Source organism: Synchiropus splendidus, chromosome 3 (genome assembly GCF_027744825.2).
Source record: "Synchiropus splendidus isolate RoL2022-P1 chromosome 3, RoL_Sspl_1.0, whole genome shotgun sequence".
NCBI classification, from domain to species: Eukaryota; Metazoa; Chordata; class Actinopteri; order Syngnathiformes; family Callionymidae; genus Synchiropus; species Synchiropus splendidus.
The window spans coordinates 6,758,864-6,779,548 of NC_071336.1; the positions used below are offsets into that span (position 1 = coordinate 6,758,864).

At 41.8% G+C, this 20,685-nt stretch overlaps 1 protein-coding gene across 2 annotated transcripts in view; it reads left to right on the forward strand.

Moving 5' to 3' along the window:
* Positions 1-20,685, forward strand: part of chd3 (chromodomain helicase DNA binding protein 3) — a 43,535-nt gene that overhangs the window by 14,127 nt on the left and 8,723 nt on the right. For both annotated transcript variants that reach the window (XM_053858565.1, XM_053858564.1), the window contains exons 23-38: positions 63-247; positions 730-907; positions 988-1,074; positions 1,439-1,524; positions 2,241-2,374; positions 3,474-3,618; positions 3,687-3,846; positions 3,917-4,065; positions 5,720-5,909; positions 6,424-6,522; positions 6,601-6,735; positions 8,785-8,893; positions 10,008-10,140; positions 12,230-12,425; positions 13,959-14,122; positions 14,241-14,367. In XM_053858565.1, coding sequence (XP_053714540.1) covers positions 63-247; positions 730-907; positions 988-1,074; positions 1,439-1,524; positions 2,241-2,374; positions 3,474-3,618; positions 3,687-3,846; positions 3,917-4,065; positions 5,720-5,909; positions 6,424-6,522; positions 6,601-6,735; positions 8,785-8,893; positions 10,008-10,140; positions 12,230-12,425; positions 13,959-14,122; positions 14,241-14,367 — 2,277 coding nt within the window. The remainder of the gene's footprint in view (positions 1-62; positions 248-729; positions 908-987; positions 1,075-1,438; positions 1,525-2,240; positions 2,375-3,473; positions 3,619-3,686; positions 3,847-3,916; positions 4,066-5,719; positions 5,910-6,423; positions 6,523-6,600; positions 6,736-8,784; positions 8,894-10,007; positions 10,141-12,229; positions 12,426-13,958; positions 14,123-14,240; positions 14,368-20,685) is intronic.

Consider the following 20,685-nt stretch of genomic DNA (forward strand, 5'->3'; position numbering starts at 1 on the left):
GAAGCTCAGATCAATATAGTGTCAGACTGATGTTTATGATTTATACTTGTGTCCTGTTGCAGGCATGAAGAATTCCTCGGGGGACAAAGTGGAGGATGAGGGCAACGTGATCCACTATGACAGCGTTGCTATCGAGAGGCTACTGGACCGCAGTCAAGATGACACGGATGACTCGGACGTCCAGAACATGAACGAATACCTCAGCTCCTTCAAAGTGGCCCAGTACATGGTCCGTGAGGAGGACAAGGTGAGGGGTGGAAGTACATGATCTAAAATCTAGATGCAGATAGTTGATGATCAACAACTTGGTGCCCAGTTTTTGGACGATTAAAGAACAAACCATGGCTTTTGTTTTCAAGTCTCTCACTCAGTTAACATAATTTCTGTGAAATAGTTAATATGAATGTATAATGGTGAAAATACTGTTTTTAAAGTACATTTCAAAGAGGTTTTGTACATAATTTACAAAGAAATTGCAATAAATAGCTTCAGCGTGCTACCTAACTACAGATGTTTTAACTGCTTTCCTTGAAAAACTTTCAAAGTTGGAGCAACAGAGTTAAAATTTAGTTCAATGGCTGTGTGGTTTGCTGATGACTCTTGATGAGATAATTCCAAAAATTTGCCATGAGAACTGAGAAAAGCTGCGATGCCAGCATTACTGAATGACTGTTTACTCTTCAAGAGGTTCATATCCCTTGGCACTAACTAATGTGTTTCATGCTTGAGATCGAGGAGATAGAGCGGGAGATCATCAAACAGGAGGAGAATGTGGATCCAGATTATTGGGAGAAATTGCTGCGTCATCACTATGAGCAGCAACAAGAAGATCTGGCCAGCAAACTTGGGAAAGGCAAGAGGAACCGCAAGCCAGTGAATTACAACGATGCTGCGCAGGAGGATCAAGGTAGACTCGGCCCTGGTGTGTGGCGGTCGCTCATGTGAAAGGGACGAGGACTGATGAACAACCCCAATGTGCCGTTTCAGAGTGGCACGCTGACATTTCCGATAACCAGTCTGAGTACTCAGTAGGCTCGGAGGAGGAGGACGAGGACTTTGATGACCGGCCAGAAGGTAAGCAGACGCCAAGGTGAGACCTGAAACACTGCAGCTCTTGAACGTAACACACATGCACACGTCTGTGTCAGATTACTGGCCGGAGTTGATCGATTACTGCCTGGAACATGAGAGTACATCCAAGCCTCCGTCCACTGCTCATGTCAGATGTCATTTGCAAAGTATTTAATTCCTGCTTGATGTAGGTCCAACGGCAAAATACAGGAAGATCTTCTCTGTCAGGACCGAGTGCTTCATGTTCCTCTCCTGACTTTAGAAAATCTGGAACGTGCAGTCAAATCAAAACAAGGAATAGATTAATCTTGCTCCCGAAACACATTTTTACTGCTGGTTTTGTTGTGTTGCCTGGTTTTAACTACAGGACGAAGGCAGTCACGCCGCCAGCTGAGGAATGAGAAGGATAAGCCTCTGCCTCCTCTACTGGCCAGGGTGGGAGGGAACCTGGAGGTAAGACAGCTTCCAATAGGACTTCACAGCAGCCTTGAACTATTTTCCTACAGAATGCCAACATTCCATTAATTATTGTAATGATGGTGAATTTTATTCAATTAGTGAGTTCTGGGTTTATTGTTCAGCAGAGAATGGAAAATGATTTCCATCATGAAAAAGAGCGTAGTCTTGAAAGGGCGAGCCACACAGTGACATACAAGCCAGGGGCAGCTGCAGAATGGCCCTGACAAAAACCTATCAGTGTTAGTTCCACTACCACGGTTCACAGAGGATTGAGAAAGCACTGTGAGCAATTGGCTTCTCAAACTGACAAGCAATAATGTTGTTGAGTGACGCACACAATAAGAAAAAAACAACCCAATCTCTGAGACAAAGAGGAAGTTTGCAGCGACAGAAATTCACATTTATTAAATATAGTCATAATTACACAACATTTATCATGTCGTCTTGTGAGATAAAGATTGAATATTCACATTAATACTCAGACAAAAATTAAATAAAAAGTTCAAGTTTCCATGATCCCTTTAGGCATTGTATTTAGATTAGAAGATAATGACCACAATAAATATATTAAGAAAACAAATAACTGGATAATAGTTAAGTATATAGTCACTATTATTCTCTGAAGATTAACCAGAGGAGTCAGAATCTCCATTTTCACTCAGACCACTGCAATGTTTCGTTGATGTTTGTATCAATACATCCACCAACAGGTGCTGGGTTTCAACACACGCCAGAGAAAGGCGTTCCTCAACGCGGTGATGCGCTGGGGTATGCCGTCCCAGGATGCCTTCGCCTCCCAGTGGCTGGTGCGAGACCTCAGGGGCAAGTCTGAGAAAGAATTCAAGTAAGTATTGAGTGAGCATTCAAATTTTCCCCAGGGCTGGTTTCTACAATATATTTTTCAATTGTTTCAGAAGGAACAAAATACAGTGATTTTTTTAAATACCATTAGAGTAGTCTTCATTTCTCCCCATTCCACATTTTTGGGGGAACTAGATGGACAAGGACAATGGATTTGTGGTCATGCGATGGGACTGAAGATTAGGATGCATTTTGGTGTTTTTTTTTTCAATTTGGGTGAAAGCAATGCTGTAGATTGAGATTGAGTCAAGACCAAGCCCAAGACTGAAACAAAACCTGAACATATAATACAGAACACAGGTTCACCTGACTCCACTCTTTGAAAAACAAAAATATTCTCATATATAATGTGGTAAAAGGTTCAATGATGAACACACACAGTGAAATTAAAGAATTTTTTTGGCATGCATCAATGTTTAGAGCGAGCTTGTTACTCACTGTTGGAGCTCTCCTTTTCCATGCATCTCATTGTAACAGTCCGCATATGGTATTAACTGTCACGTGTGTGGCAACCGGATGACAGTTTTGCAAAACAAAAGACTAAATTGGTTGCATTTTTGCTGTGGAATTTCAAGCATTTCTGATTTAAAATATTCACAGCCGCTGTGGTCTCAGCTGTTCCGAACAAAACCTCTTGAGACTGGACCAAGACCAAGTCCTTGAAAATGTGGTCTTGAGTCTGGACTGTGGTGCCAGAGGGAAGCAGACATTTGGTGATTCTTTCAACTTAGTCTGGCAAATTGTTGAAGCAGATCAAATGAAGACAACTTTAATCATTCTGAATACATACAAAAAATAATAATCAGTATGATACTATAAACATTGGATGGAATAAAAATAAAAGTGCTCCAACTGACGTGTGGATTACTTTGTCCCAATTAAACATCCTCCATCTCAAACTGTTTCACACTCACATCAAATCAGACAGTTCCGAATCTTCATTTGTGTTGTTGAACTTCAGTGGGGTCATAGGTCAATAAAGTCCCCACATTGTCATTGTCATCTTTTTCAGGGACAATCAATCATCCAGAAAAGTTTAATACCGAAAAGCAATGATCAAGCCTCATTGCCTCTGTCCTCAGGGCGTACGTGTCTCTCTTCATGCGGCACTTGTGTGAACCGGTTGCTGATGGTGCTGAAACATTCGCGGATGGTGTCCCCAGGGAGGGTTTGTGCCGCCAGCCGGTCCTCACTCGCATTGGGGTGATGTCTCTTGTCAAGAAAAAGGTCAGCCAGTGTTGAGTTGCCAGATGGGTCCTTTCCTGGACAGTTAGTAATCTGAAATGTGCCTCTAGATCCAGGAGTTTGAGCACATAAACGGACGGTGGAGTCTTCCAGAGCTGAAGCCAGAGGTCATCGTAGAGAAACCCAGCTCCAGGGCCTCCTCACCCCTAAAGACAGCGACCCCGACTCCTGACGCCAGCTACAACAACACACCGTGCACCTCCACTCCTGGTAGCAAACCGTTCTGCATTGCCTTTGATCTACTGCAGCACGTATAATAATGGGTCTTTGTTCACTGCAGCGACTCCTGCTCCTGCCGACAAGCCTGAGAAGAATGGCAAGGAAGGCGAGAAAGAAGAGAAGGACGAGGGCGAGGGGGAAAAAGAAAAGGACAAGGGTAGAGATGAGCGGAAGGAAGAGGAAGCCAGCAAAGCTATTGACCCTGAGCAGGTCAGTCTGAGGGTATCATTTAATTTCATTGAAAAAGATGATTTTTATTTATCTATTTTATTTGTTCAAAAAATGATTTCTGTGAAATACTTTTCAAATTCTGCCAGGACCAAAACGGACTTGTTTGTTGCAACTTGACTGAGTTATGGTAGAAAAGAAAGTTTAGAAGTTCATGTGCTGTTGGAATGCTTGAGTACTGCACCAGACAGTTTGAGGTTTATCTGTAGTTGCAGTAACTACAAACTAAATGAACAGGATGTGTTGTGGATGGAACGTGAGTTAAGCACCCAACTCTCAGCTCAACGATGAAGTCAACAAATGCAAATGCAATAAAAGGTCTGCAGGTGAGCGTTCGAGGTGTTTCAATTGATTAAGTCAAAAAGAGTGTGGAATAAGATTCCAGATTGCGTCCCAGTGGAAGTGAAAAAAAACAGGGAAACAATAATAAAGGACTCTTTATAATGGCAAGATAAAAAGTACCTAAAACCCCAAATATATATTATGTAATTAAGTAAAAAATATTCTTAATAAATCCATGATAATATTTAATGTGGTAAAGTGACTGGAATCAATCCAACCGTGACCAGGTGGATTGAGGGCCATGTAGTTCACTGTGTTCTGTGCCAAGACCTTCTAGTTATCTGAGCAAAGGATGATCATGAGATGACCATGATCATGAGCCAGGACAGCTATCGGCCACTGAGTTTTTAAACATCTAAATGTCAAACAGTGGCACCAAGTGCGTTTCTATCCTGATAATATATAGTGGTACCTCGGTTCTCGACCACAATCCGTTCCAGACGGCCGTTTGAGAATCGATTTTTCCCATTACAATTAATGGAAAAAGAAATAATGCGTTCCAAGCTTTAAAATAGGCTTTTGTTGAGTGAATGTAGAGAGTCTGCTGCAGGTGGGAGGGGTTGCCGAGTGAGTGATGTCCCTCGAGAAATTAAGAGGTGCCCAGTGCGTGTCCAGCTCTGAATGTGCGCTTCTGTGCAGTTTGGCTGTGACAAAGTAATAAACCAAGTAACGCTCTGTCTGAGACTCACCTCATCCCTGTCCCAGCTCCAGCCCACAACAGGACATCAAACAGTCAGCAAATATAGCTATTGGGACACATCGGGTTTTAGGTCACCTCTTCACTTCTGGAGAGACGTCACTCACTCTGCAACCCCTCCCACATGCAGCGGCCACACACATAGAGGAACAGCGCACCTGCAGCAGACACTCTACATTCACTCCTACAAAAGCCTATTTTAAGGCTTGGAACGCATTATTTCTTTTTCCATTCATTGTAATGGGAAAAATTGAATCTGATTTCAAACAAATCGCTTCTCGAATGGCCTTCTGGAACGGATTGTGGTCGAGAACCGAGGCCACTGTATATATGTGTTATCTGTTTATTTCTGTTATTACTGTGATGCACTCCTTGGAGATACGGATCCCTCGAAACCTAGGATATTCAAATCCGGAGTTTAAACTTTGTATTGAAACTTCACAAAACGTCATAAATTCTCAAATCATATTTATAGATGAATTCCAGTTCAGCCTTAGTGTAGTAAATGTTGTTTTTTTGTGTATTTGCGTAGTGACATTTTCTCTCATCTGAGTGGGCTTGCTGTTTGTTGTCCTAACGCAGGTCTCTTCTCCACAGCACTCATCATCAAAGGAAGCATCTCCTAGTCAGAAAATGGAGAAAAAAGAAGATGGTAACTTGAAGGAAGAAGAGAAGAAAGACGTGGCATCCTCAGCATCCCCACATGAGGAGAAGAAAGTGGAGGAGGAGAAAACCGAGGACTCACCTTCCACAAAGGGAGACTCAGAGGTCAAAGGAGTGAAGTCAGGTAACTACTGCAGCCAGCAGCTACATTCTCACTGAAACCTGATGGCCATGAGACATGTGCACACAGTAGGCTGGCTTCACATCTACTCTGATTGAAGTCAATTCTTTCACCTGCTTTGTATGGGTTTATTAATGATGTTGCTTTGGCTTGTTAATTGTTGATTCATTCAAATATCTTTGTGTCTTTAGTCTCATTCAACCATATGAGTAAATGCCAGGTTTCTTCACTCAATCCATGGCCACGATAACGTAGTGTCTGATCAAGCTACAGATCAGTCTTGAACTTTTGAATTTCATCTTCATAGTTTCTTTTGTTTTTTTGTTGAATTTCAGTTCCAACTTGTCAATCTCATGATCATGATCCCGGAGAGCCAGAAGTTATAGATCAGCAACTGTCGGGTTGAATTTGTGACCTCTGTAATTGTCCTTTGACGTGTCAGAATTCAGTCCAGGATAACTTATCCAAATTATCTGCAGCTTTTTTGTCATATTTTTTTGTTGACGTTTCTCCGTAGAAGAAGAAAAAGCAACTGATGAGGACAAGGAAACCGACAAGAAAGAGGAGGTGTCCACTGAAACATCTGACATAAAGGAGACCGCTGAAACCAAAAAAGGTTCGTCTTAGCGTCTGGTGAAGCTGGCAAACAGTGTGACATAATAACAGCTAAGATCAGCGTGTTTCTTACTTTCAGGGCCAGAGGTCAAAGGTGAAAAAGATGTGGGGAAAGAAGTCAAACTAGCAAAGGAGGAGACACCAAGGGGCAACGGGAAGCCCCCGCCAGAGCGGCAACGCTTCATGTTCAACATCGCTGATGGCGGCTTCACTGGTTAGTGCTGACTCTTGTTTGTTTTGACACTGGTGGTTTGCAAGGATTTGTTCACTCACAAGGTCACATGTTAAGGACAGCTTGGAGTAAAAGTGCTACAGTGGTCAGTGCTTTGTGGCTGTTTATAGCTATGAGGGGAAAGTTATGAGATAAGTTGATAAGTTGGGAAATGACATCCATAGCACAGGATTTGGTTGCATGTAACTTCCATTGTCCTGTCTGTCCTGCCCATCCGCCCAAACTCCTACCTGCCGTCTGAATTATTATTATTATTATTATTATTATTGTTGTTAAAAATGTGAACAGTGGGTGAATGAGACTGACAAAAATATTGTCTTGATCAGTAGCAGTGTGGAGAGATTTATTGTGCCACAGTGTCACTGAGACTGCTACTACAGATGTGAATTCATCCCAAGAGACGTTTTCTGTCAAAGCCATCATAACAGTTCTTCTTCTTCCTGGGGAAAGGTCATTATTTAATTCAGAAATATTCTAGAATGAGCTCCAGGAAGTCGACGACCTCTCATTAGGGACTCGTTTTCTATTTGACATTTTTTAGCTAAATCTGGAAAAGCCACTGTAGAAATGTTGGAGAGGTTTATAGAGCCGTTCAACATGATTTGTCTCTAACGCAGACATGCCGACCCACGTCTCCCACATGAAAAAACTCTTCCAGTTTCCAGCCAACCAGGAAGAAAGCCGAGCAGGCCAAACACCAGTGAAGCTGACATATCACAGATTTTTGTATTCTCAACAGGGCATGCCAATTCTGCACTTTTAATCATGTTTTTTTAAACAATAATATGTTGGTGTTTTTGCACACCATGAAGGCTTTCAACTTTGAACGTTGATGATGAAGTGATAAATGAGCCATTTCCTGTGGTTCAGCAAGTCACTTCAGAAGCAGCTCATGCTCATCTAAGGCAGTTAAAGAGTCGTGTGGACAGACACGCAATTAACCCCAAATTGAGCATTAAGATCTTCTGCCTGATGGCTGCCAAGGTGCAGATGTGTTTCTCTTGTTGCCTTAGTTCCCTGGGACACAGTGCAGAGCTGCATTTGTTCATGCTGGGATTATTTACGTCCATGGCCTGGTTCAACTTCTTTCCTCTCACCTTTTCCCTCAGATCTTCACTCGCTTCTTCAGCGTTGCAATTAGCTGAAGCTGCGGATAAATTGAGCCAAACTTGTAAATCAATCACTCCAGAGAGCTTTTAGCTTGAATAATGCACGATAATTCTGATCTTGCTTTTATCTTTGAGATGTGTTATATCTTTAAAGAATGGCTTTGTTGAACCAGTTGTGTGTTTTCCAGCATCTGAAGGCGTCCTTGTGCAGCTGTTCTAGATAGTCATGATTCATTGCTGTGAGCAAATATTAAGAGCAGTTTTTTTTTCCTCTCTACCATATTACTAATGCCATCTCCATCATGGAACAGATGGTCACCATGGCAACAGCAAATTATTAATAGAAACATTAGGCAATGTCGAAGATTATTGTTCCTGAATGTTAACGTTTTTTTTCTGATTTGAGCAACATTGTGGAAACTCTCAGGACTGACAGATGGATAAGAAAGTCAACCAGCTCAGGCCAAGAATGCAGAAGGAACGGAGGGAAGATATCGGAGGGTGAAGCGTAACGTCTTAGACCAGAGCTTAAGAATTTTCTAGACACAGATGGTGAAAAAAGGAGTCACATTTGAAACTTGAACTGGTTCAAAGAAACAACATTCAGCTTCCATCTTCCACCACAGTTAGTTCAGTCAACCCTGCTCGCTGAAGAGGTAGCCTAGCCAAGGTAAACTGATAAAGTTTGAAAAGTTTAAACTGCCTGAATTAGCCGGACCAAGCAAGCAGGACACACACTAAACCCAAAACCTGCAGCTAGAGTAAACACACTGAACAAAACCCCTCTCTGGGCTCTTGTATAAAGTCGGAAGTGATTCAAAATAATCTTAACCTCGATCTCGAACCCTGTGTGGAAACACCTGCAGCCTGGTCCGAGCCAGCGACCTGCTTCACTCACTCTCCATTGCTTCCCTCCCCGCAGAGCTGCACACACTCTGGCAGAACGAGGAGCGGGCTGCCATCACCTCAGGAAAGATGAGTGAGATCTGGCACCGCCGACACGACTTCTGGCTGCTGGCGGGAATCGTGATGTATCCTTGACAGCAGTTGCCCCGGCAATGACCTCCCCGTGTTTATTTTGCTTTTGGCCAGAAGAAACTTGTGTAATAGGAAGAAAGCTGCCAGCCCAGTAAACAGCAGCGAGCTGATAGATCACTTAGTTTACTTTGCACCCACTATTAGGACAATTACGGCCGCAGAGCAGCACATACTACTGCTGAGACCTTGATGCTTTTCTATTTGTCAGTGAGTTCCACAAAGTTTGTTGATTTGAATTTGTTTTTGACTTTTTCCAAAATGCATTTTACAGTGGTCAGTGATGCAGCTGCGCCACAGGTTCAAATCCACTTGGCGTAACTTTTGAATATGAAGCGAACCTGCCTTCAATTTGTGTGGAGTTTCAATGTTCTTCCGGGTTTTTCCTCACTCTAGTGTCCTCCTGTGGCTCTGAGTCAGGTGTCAGTGTGTGTGTGTGTTCTTTGTGTAGCTATACTTGTGGGAACCAATTCTTGGAAACACTCGTACTTGTGGGGCCCTTTCTGCTGGTCCCCACAAGGTTAAGCCTCCATTTGAGGATTAAAACTTCAAAAAAAGGGGCATTCTAATAAGGTTTCCTGGTTAAGGCTAGCCATTTGTTTTGGATGGATAAGGATGAGAGGCTGGGGAAAGCATTATGGCGATGAAGTGTCCCCACAAAATAGGAATACAACCATGTGCGTTTGAGAGTAGTTGATATCTACCTTCTCCCTCAGCTTTTATTTTTATTTTTATATATCATTGGGCTAAAGAAAATGCATGTTAAATGAACTCAAAAGAAATAGCTCAAGGATGCTTCACTGTTATTTATCATATTTTAGTTTTTACTTAGATTTTGTGTGTGAAAATGGTCATGTATTCACATTCATAGCAACAACTCTGACAACCCTCTTGACATTTGCCTTATAAAAATGTGTAAAGTTATTGAATATTTGTTGAAAATTCATGTTAAATGAACAGTTACACACTTTGTCTTTCTCCTTGTTTTGCAATCCTTCTCTGAAGACTGATGAAGAAACAAGTGGGAATCCTATCTTCTTTTGTGGGGGTATTTTAGCAGATTTGCTAACATGTCTGAGGATTTCGTTTTTTTCCTGACTGGCCGTGCAGTCATGGCTATGCTCGCTGGCAGGACATCCAGAACGATCCCCAGTTCGCCATCATAAACGAGCCTTTCAAGTCGCAGGCCAACAAAGGGAACTTTCTGGAGATGAAGAACAAGTTCCTGGCTCGACGATTCAAGGTAATACTGTCAGAATTGCCGGTCAATGGTAACACATGATCGCTGACATGACTCCCCACTTCCAGCTTTTTAATTCCACAATGACAAGTGTTTTGCTTCACGGTGACTTTCAGTGACTGTGTTCTGTTATTTGAGTGCTTTGCAGGCCTGTTTCACATCCTGGATTCAACATCCTCATTTGCTGAAGCCTTCACTCCTCCTTATTTTGACAATAACTCATTGAGTAATGCGGTCAATTCACAGAACATAACAGTTCCACACCAATCCAGGAACAATGAACGTTACATTTCACAGAAAACATTTTTGAAAGTAGAACTTTGTTGAAGCATATATTCCAAGATTTTGTCATGGGAGATGTGTTTCAGCACCGGCGTGTATTGGCGCTGATTTGTACTCGTATAAATCTCTGAAACAGCCCTTCACCCTTGTACCTGTATATCATTGAACTCCCCCCACATCTGTCCAGATGTGCAGTGACTTATTGTCTTTACAAATGAGACAAGATGCTGGTTAGCAAGCTTTTTGGATGACTGTCCTGTTTCATTCACTTCTCCTCGATGACTTCGAAATGTGGTGGATCAAAAATACGCAGGATAACAATGAAACAAAGACAGTTGAGACGAAGGCCATTATTGTTTATCAGCCTATGTGCAGCGGTACTTGACAGACTGAGCTGGTTTTTGTCAGCAAAAACAAAATTAACCGATCAGAAGGCTTTTTTGTCAGTAGCAGTAGTTGCCAACAGGCGGTGCTGTTTTCACCAAACTCTATGACCCCGAAAGAGGTGCTGAAACATTTATCTTAGTTTTTGTATTTTTAAATCGTATTTTTAGCATCCTATAATCCACAAAACATACAGCAAACAGCATTTGTATAACGGGTTAAGCTTTTATGTGGATATGTCATAATAGCAGAAAGTACCATCATGAATATTTGTACTGCTCAACATGGTTTTCCCAATGAATATAAACAAATAGACCTTATATCACTGTATTGTTGTTCAACAATGACGACAACAATGATGTCCTCACTCAATACTCAATACTCAATAGTCATGGTATTTTTTGGGTTTATCCATTTTCATTATCCATTTTCACATTAGCCAAATTCCCTGTCTTCCCACTCCAATAAACAGGATTTCAAACGAGTATTGTCGTAAAGAAATGAGCAAATATAATTGGGAAAATAGATAATCCTTGTTTTCCCCCAGAATGATGCCTACTTTGCATATTCTGCCATTTGTGCACATTCCAGGAACTGCTATTCCAGGGTTACAATTACCTCTTGGACATGATGATTGGCTGCAGTGGTCTGACAGAACAACCTATTTTTAACTATGAGGCAAAGCACATTTGAGGGGAGGCCTGAAATTTATATCAACACGTATGGACTATGAAAAGATTTGCTGTGCCGGCGGAGAAAAGTTGCCTAGTGCAAGAAATATATACTAATATATTAGTATATAATCATATATTCTTTCAAAGTAGCATATCAGGCAATTGTTGATAAAAATATGAATGAACTATATTTAATAAAGTGAAAAAGAATTTCATGACAAGTTTATGGGAAGAATTGCAGTCAGTAAAGGTTCGTTGGATATGATATGGAAACAGTGTTCGAATAGTTTTTTTTAAACAAAACCCTTGATTCCTGTTTTGTGTGCACTAATGTAACATATGTCGTGTTGCTCACTTGGTTTACATGAGCTGCAGTATGTAAAGTGAGCGTACTTAGAAGATAATCATTTACACAATATTGTTTTCCTGAGTCACGTGGTGCACATAGCAACGGTGCAATGATCCTGATCAACTCTTTTCCTTCTACTTCCTTTTTGGACTTCTTCTGTACAACCATCAATGTGAAGTGTAAGGAAAACACGACTGATATCTGTTTAACGATTCAAGCCGAGAGCTCAAGAGGGCAGATCCGGCTTGAAACCTTGTTGTAAAAACATGTGGTAGGAACATTGGAGGCTTCGATGTTATTAAATTTGATTAGTCGTGCAAAATGATTTCACCGGATTGTTGCATTAATGAGAAGAAAATGAAGCTTCTAAAATACTGTCTCTGGTTCTCTCACTGCCCTCCAGCTGCTGGAGCAGGCACTAGTCATCGAGGAGCAGCTGAGGCGAGCAGCGTATCTCAACATGACTCAAGACCCCAGCCACCCCGCCATGGCACTAAACGCACGCTTTGCAGAAGTGGAGTGTCTGGCTGAGTCGCACCAACACCTCAGCAAAGAATCGCTGGCAGGCAACAAGCCAGCGAACGCCGTGCTGCATAAAGGTCAGTGAGCTGGAGGCCAACATTTTTATCTCTTTCGTACCAATAGGATACTGCCAGTGAAAGATCTAGACAATATTGTTAATGGGGGAAATAAGGAAGCAAGAATGATAGAGGGAGAAAGTTGTGCAATCACATTTCTTCCTCCCACAGGAGCAGCTTCGTAGCTGACTTTCGTGAAGTTGAGCAGATGAGTTCAGTGATATCTGCAGTCGCTTCCTCACTGTCTCTCCACCGAGTCTGTGTTTATGTTCCACTTGACTGCTCCAGTACTGTTGGTGTGCTACTGAAAGTGAATACCCAGAATCAAAGAAAAACATAGTTATACTGCTGGGTGTGATGGCAATAACTGAAGGCAAATGCATGAAAGAAAACTTTATTTATCAAGCACTGACATAAGCAATTTATCGAAGCCACGGGTGGAGATCTTGGTGAGCAAGAGGTTAAAAGACTCTGTCTCCAGCGCAGCTCTGAACTTGTCGACCTCTTTATTAGATCGGGCCGTGTCTGCATTGGAGCAGATCACAGATGTAATGAGTGATTCAAGTTCAAGTTCAGTGTTTCTCATTGTTATGATCTGAATGAAATGTTGTGCGTGCTCATGAACGACGTACACTCCTGTAGGTGACATGATCTCTGATTTATCCCGGAGCAATTTGGCTTCCATCACAGATAGAATGAGAGAGAGACACACAGACAGAACTGAGCCATGTCTTTGTCTTTTTGTCAGTATAAAACACAGACATTTTCTTTATCGTTTTTGGAGACAGATTTCAGTACCAACGAGAGCATCAACACTGCTGCCTCCTCACTCACGGTTATAAGTTTGTTTTCTCACTGTTCCGGAGACGCTCCGCTGACGTCTTTACCCTCCTTCTCGTGTCCACCTGAGCAGGAGCTCTGCCTTTGTGCATACGCAAATAAAAGGTGTATAAAGCGTCTGTGGCTGCGTTTCACTGTAAGCAGATGCTTACGACTTGGGCCGAGAGACGAGGGGCCCCTGAACAGGTTGTTGTCGGGCTTGTGTGGACAAACATTTGCACACACTCACACGTGCAAACTCCACACAGAAAGATGGAGGTTCTCTCCAAGAATTGCCTTGAGCAGGAGTTCAACCTACAGCTGTCTTTCCATGGCGTTCAACTCTGCCACGAGACCATTGTGCTTCTCTTATAGGAACACTAGTGAAGTAAATTGATCATCATCCATCATCTGTTTCTCAATGCACTTTTGTTTTAGGATGACTGTTTTCTTGTTGTAAGGTCCTCAATAATTGAAATACTCAACCACAGTTTGAAATTGTAGAAGGAACACGTGCAATGTTGTTTCCTTTTTGTTCAGACATTAAATGCTACGATACTTTTTCGGTATATAAGGGGTTGTGATGGTAGAATTTAGCCGTGGAGTGAGGTGTCAGTTCGGCGCTCCAAACCCCACAACTACAGTTGAAATATGAGTGACCAAATACGTTGATGAAAAGCTAAATTTCAAATATGTGGATCAAGATTAGTGCTTCAGTGTTTGTTTTCGTTGCAGTTCTGAACCAGTTGGAGGAATTGTTGAGTGACATGAAGGCGGACGTAACCAGACTACCAGCCACGCTGTCCAGAGTCCCGCCCATCGCTGCGCGTCTGCAGATGTCCGAGCGCAGTATCCTCAGCCGACTTGCAAGCAAAGGAACGGAGACGCACGCACCCCTGGTCAGTTGTACACGTGTTGTGGGTCTGGAAACTCTGGTTGGGCAGAGGTTGAATGCAAAAGACTCATTCATAGTATCTCTGTAAGAATAAAGTTCTTATATGTACTTGACCTTCACAGCCCATTCCCACTGGACCGTACGCCACTCCGCAGAACTACGGTGCCCCCTTCACTCCAGCTCCACCGAGCGCCCTCCACTTGGGCGGAGCTAACTACAGTCAGATGCCGCCCGGATCCTTCATATCAGGTCAGTGAACAGTACTGCATCTCTCTCACATGTGGGCCGCATATGCACTCTGCTGCAGGTCCATCTGACAAACTGCAGCTGCTGAACTGACTGGCGCTGAAACACCAGTTATTCTTAGGTTTCATTGTAGATTTCACTGTTCACAAGTAAGAGTCTTTCTTTCAGATCTAGTGGTCATTTAAAAGCAAGCATGAACCTATACACACTCATTAAATGTTTTAGCTTCGTATGAGACAGCTGCATGTGTCTGACATATGACTGTGTGGCAGTCAGTACCAGTTAAAGATGGTCAGATTACAGCCGACATCACAATTTGTCAGGTCACAGGCGGCACAGTTTTCAGCGAGCCCCTGTGGGTTGTTGCCGGTGCATTTTTTGACTGGTACTGACCGCTGCAGTTTTCAGTATGACTGAAAATGTCACAATATTAGTCAGGATATTGTTTGTGGTGTTCAGTGTACATGTCCAAATCCAATCTATTCTAAGATTTTAAGACAGCAATGGGACTCATTTCTGGATCTTAAAGGTCAAACAGCATGTACAGTGTGAGGTCATGGGAAAAAAAACATTCGGATCTTGACCTTACTCCAGTTGTCGTATGTAGTTCCTCAAAGCTCAATAAACTTGATGAATGAGAAGCTTGATCAAAGTGTGCTGTCAGTGGGTATGTGGTCATATCAGTCGTTTGATGTTGTTGTTCATGGATAATCTGAAGCAAAAGCTGGCTCATTTGGGGGAACCATGCACCAAATAAGGGTAAAGTAAACAGTGGCCAAAAGTGTAAGCTGGCACTTTAGTCACCCCTTACTTTGTCTATGGTCTTTCTTTTTCACTCTTGACCCTGCAATGTTGTAATTCCCCCCATGTAAGGCAACGAAATGTTCATCAAATATTACATTTCTCCTCTATAGTTTGAGATTATTCAAGTATTTAGGAACTACTGCTTTGTGCCTTTGTGCCTAATGTTGTTAAATAGCTGGGGAAGTAATGCTTACTTGGTTATCTTTAATTTACTGAGGTGGAGCAGCTCTTTCATTTGGTGAAAACATTTGGTGAAAACATTGAAAATACAACAGGCCGTGCGGGAGCGATTGATGATTGTGATCAAACCCAAAATTCAACACACATTTGACCTCTGATGAGACGAGTTATAATTATAATGACAAATGACATGAATAAAACAGCAAAAATTGATTTCTCATACAACAACATTTTCTATATGTCTGAAGTGTCCACATTTTTCATAAAAGTGTGTTTGACATTAAATGGCTTAGGAGTGATGGTGGTTTTCATATATTTCTTTTATTATTTATCTGGCTCTTTCATCATAGTTTGGGGTTATGATGAAAGATCTTCATTTAGGATCTGTGTCTCCTGGCTTTGAGCAGGTGGCTTCATTTCAATACGTGTGTGAAGATTTGTCTGCATGCTAAATTCACAGTCATGGATGTCATGTCATGTCCATCTTCACAGTCTTGCTTCAGCGAACTTTCAAGATGACTTTCTTTGTTGATCTTTATTGATTTGTAAATACAATTTTTCTTTGTGTGTGTTGTGTCAACCCAGACACAGGGGTCAGCCGAACAAGTCCTTTGATGGAATCATCTCAAAATATTGTGCCTTGTTTGACTGTGTTGTATTTTCATGTATTTATCCGTCATGTATTTGCCCTAGGAAGATTATTAGTTTTTCCATTGGTCACTGGAATGTCACCACAGATATCTGCAATATTTGAGCAGCATTATGTCACTTGCAGGCTGCAGCTGAGCATCACAATGGGAAAATAGACAGATGGTTGAAACACAAAGATTGTTCTAATCAATAATCCTCTGCCACCAAAATAGTCATTCGGATCGTTTCACGTCATTTAAATTTTGTTTTCTGAATTTTCACAGAGCACACTGTGTCTGCACCCCACCCCCATACTATTTTAAGATCCATCATTCCATTGACTCATTGATCCATCTTTATACAAGGTTGCGGTGGCAGCAGCAGTAGCAGAGCAGCTCATTCTTTCTTCTCCCCCAATTCCCATGACAATAGAGGCGACATATTCATTCTTATGTTGTCTTGGGCCTGCCCCAGGATTGCCTCCAAGTTGGACTTAGCTGTAGGACATACCGTTATACCTTAGTTATACCTCATACCTTAGATCTTATCCAAGCAAGAGTCCTGCTACTCTGAGGAGAAAACTCATTTCGGCAGCATGTATCCATGAACCAGAGGTTCATGACTATAGATTAGAGTATGACTCTAAATTGACCAGTGAGGTGAGAGTTTGCCTTTTGGCTCCACTCTTACTTCACCACCACTTACCAATACAGTGCACCATTCTGTCTGTTGATCTCATGCTCTATGTTTTTAAACTCATGAACAATACCTAAGATGCATAAACTTCTCCATCTTGGGACAATCCTCACCTCCATCCTGGACATTTCACCTATTGGTAGTTTCTCTAGAACATATGATGCGACTTTGTTTTACTCTGTTGGAAACTGTGTTGTGTTTATGTAAGCTGTGAATTCTGGCATGAACAATATCAGCCATGTTTTGAGACCAAAACTCTTCAGACTTTTCAGTGACGTCACAAGCAGCCAGCATTTTTACAAGCCTCATAATAGTGAAGCAAATTCCCTCTCCCGGTGTGGACTCGGCCTCCACATGCATGGAGGGCCTGTCTGAAAAAGCACCAGCTCAGCAGTCTGCCCCTTGTTTTTTTTGGACAAACCTTCACAACACTGACGCAGAAATCAGACTTTCTAGATCTGGACTTGATTACTTGGCAGACTCCTGTGATGATGGGCAGACCCGGTCCAAGATGCTGCGCCTATTTAGAGATTTCATCTGAGGAATTCAACCTTTATATGGCCATGTTGTTGTTGGGAAAGTATTCAGCAAGAAAGTCCAAACTTAGATCTGTTGTGTTTTTGGTATTGCATAGATATACTGAGACTCTAAACAGTGTGAGAAGAGTTGGCATCAGATGCAGAATACACATCGACGATTGCATAGTTTTAAGGAAGTCTTCCATCACGTCATCCTCAGGTGTGTTTTGGCAGTTTTAGTACTTTATTCTAACACAAGAAGCAATAGCTAAATAGAAAAAGCCCGCTTTTTGAGTGCATCAGTTAAGAGCCTCCACTATTATTCCTGATCAAAATGGAAGCTAAATCTTAAAATTTGTCAACTACTGCATTGCAGAGGGGAGAGAGAGGAAGTCGAAGTAGTTGACTGGGGTTGGTTTTCTTTAGTGTTTGAAGGCCATGACAAATATGGAACAATAATAAGTGACTTGTTTGAGCTGTGGCGCTTGCATGTGCTACTTGTGCTTGCGTGGGCTGTGTGGCTGGATGTTTGGAATCTGTGTCATCGTTTCAAGTGTTTTGTCTTCAGCATTTTTTTTTTCTGGCCTTTGTGGCCAAGTGGAAACACTTCTGCTGTAGTAAACACTTGAAGACTGCTTGTTATTGAAGACCGGTTTTGTGTTGGTTTTCTCCATTTACTTGCGTCTTAGTTGATTCTACCACTACATGGCTTCATTATTCTCTTCTGGTCTTAATTTACTGTTTCCCTTTTACACATTTGGCTTTGACACATTTGCTTCTGGTTTCCCCGCTGACACTCGAGTGTGTCTTGTGTTTTTTCCTTCATACTTCTGCTTACTATTACCAGCTTGGATGTCTAATTTATCGAGATCATCTACCCAGTAGTTTCATCACACATATATTTTTAGAAAAATATCTTGGTCCCTTGATCTGAAGCAAACCATGTTACATCAATAAAATGTCAACCTGCATTCAAAGACATTAACAGTAAGTGCTACTCCATTTACATTTACAGCACGTTATGCCGTTTTTAAATGGAGAGCACAATGAGAACATTCCTCTTTGGTGTTTTACATTAACTCTAGGTGACAGTTTTCACATTTGGGTGTTGAAAACAAAATTATCAAACATGAGAAAATGTGACAACTGTTTGTTTTATTATTTTTAATTTAGTTTACAGAGGAAAACAACTTGTTTTCAAATCAAATACTTTTTTGTTCGGTTTTTCGCACATATTTTTTATAATATTTTATAATAATTGATTATATAGTGTCGGGAACAAACAAAGGATGATTGCCTCTCCTTGAATCCACTCCTGAATCAGACATTGATGTGTGTCATGGGTTTTAATGTTAAAAAGACTGAAGTGATGGTGTTTAGACCCTGTAATGTCCTCTGTCTTTTAACTTGGGTCCTCTGTCTGACTATGTTAAACCCACCAGTAGAAACTTTGGTTTTAAGTTGGACAGTGATTTCAAATTTGATTCTGAGATCAGCGCAGCCGACAAGTCGTGTTTCTTTGATCTCTGTCGCCTGAGAAAGGTGAGGACCATTTTATCCAGGCAGCATTTGGCAGCAGTGGTCCATGCTTTTATCAGGTTCTGTTTGGACTACTGCAACTGTCTCCTTGTAGGAGTTAGCCATGTCCGGTCTGCAGCTGGTTCAGAATGCTGCATCCAGGTTTTTAAGTGGTTCTCGCAAAAGTGAGCACATCACTTCCATTTCGCTTCTCTCCACTGGCTGGTTATGACTTTTAGAATTGATGTTAAAGTTCTTCGGTTTGTTTTTAAAGCTTTAAATGGTCTTGCCCCGCTGTATCTAGTAGAGCTTTTAACCCTCTATGGTCCTCTGTAGTCCTTAAGGTCAGCTGACCAGCTGCTCCTGGAGGTGCTAAACACTAAGAGGAAGATGATGAGAGGAGACCGGGCTTTCTCAGTCTGTGGTCCCCGGCTATGGAATGTCCTCCCTCCTTGTGATAGACAGGCACCATCACTGTCCAACACTTCTTAAAACGCACTTTTACTCTGTGGCTTTTATACAACCATGCAGCAGTAATTTCATCTGTGCAGTTTCAAGTCTTAATTCTATGCATTTATTATTTTCAATGTTTGCTTTATTTTGATTTTACGCTCTGTACAGCACTTCGTGACGCTTTTGTGTTGTTGTTTTTCAAGTGCTTTATAAATAAATATGGTATGGTACCATTCAGTATTATATTTGAGAATCAAATGGACACAAAGAGTGACATTAATACCAGGCATGTTTTACCTGTTGCAACACACATTTAGAAGAATGCTTCAAAAACTGCAGTGCAAAGCTTTGCTTTCTCACCTATTGGACGGCATTGCGGTTTACATACATCAGTGAGCAAGCTGAAGCTACTGAAGAACCCATATGACACAGACAACAGCAACACAACTTAGGGTGAAAATCAGCCCACTGTAGTGTTGGTTACTGAGAGTCTTTACATCTGATTTTTTGGTCTGTAAATATATATTTTTTTCATCCATGCACACTTGAATGATCCAAGGAGAACAGCCTTGAGCCTCCAGTGATTTTATGTTTTTTTTCCCTTCAAGGATGGCAGGCCGTAACATGCTCAGTTTAATGGCTTTTTCTGATGAATGCTAAAAAGAAGCTCTCGGTAACACTTGGTTATTGATTGTTGTTGCTTACTTCTGGCCTCATCAATGCTGCTTATTTCACTGAAAGGTCTCTAATGCTTGTTATTTTTACTGCTCTTGTAAATTATAGGCAAAGATTCGATGTGGAAAATACCAGACAAATTCCCAGTGAGAAATGTAATGGCCCTTTAGTAGTCGTGATTTTTCACGTTGGTGTGTTTGGATGGTATTCACAGATCCAGTGGCGCGGGTCAAATCAGCTCCTGTGGAGTATAAAAACCTTGGCAGACATGGGGCGCTTCATCAGCGCTCCCACTTGAAGGCAGTCGGACGCACATATAGCGTCTGTACGTTGGTGTGTGGAAGGCATTAGTTGTGAGATTTGTGAATGACCAAGCCAGTGCTGTTTTTGATGTGGCTGCCAAATGGACACCTGAAATAGACATTACCTAAATCCAACACAAACACGCTGCCCTGCTGCACTCGGACAGTTTCCTCACCTCAAACCCTGATACTAATAACATGTCCCGCAAGAAGAAAGGCTGCAGTGCTATCAGTGCCTCATATTCCTCATCTGATGTTTCGATCTAGCAAATTAGAGTTCAAATGGTTTTGTTTTGGCTTCCTGTGTGACTGTCCCCCCCTTTGCAGTCCGTCAGAGGGTACTCTGTGAATTTAAAGTCTCTGAATGAAACTGGTAATGGCATGTGTTCCCCAGGCGTGCTCCCGGCTCTCTGTGCATTCACATCAGAAGATGTTTAGATAGGAGAGATGTGGTGGAGATAACTGCTAAAACCTGATATTTCCCAATAGCTTTGCCCTAAAAACCACAACAGCCAGCTCTGGCACTTTCAGACAGCGTATCTTGA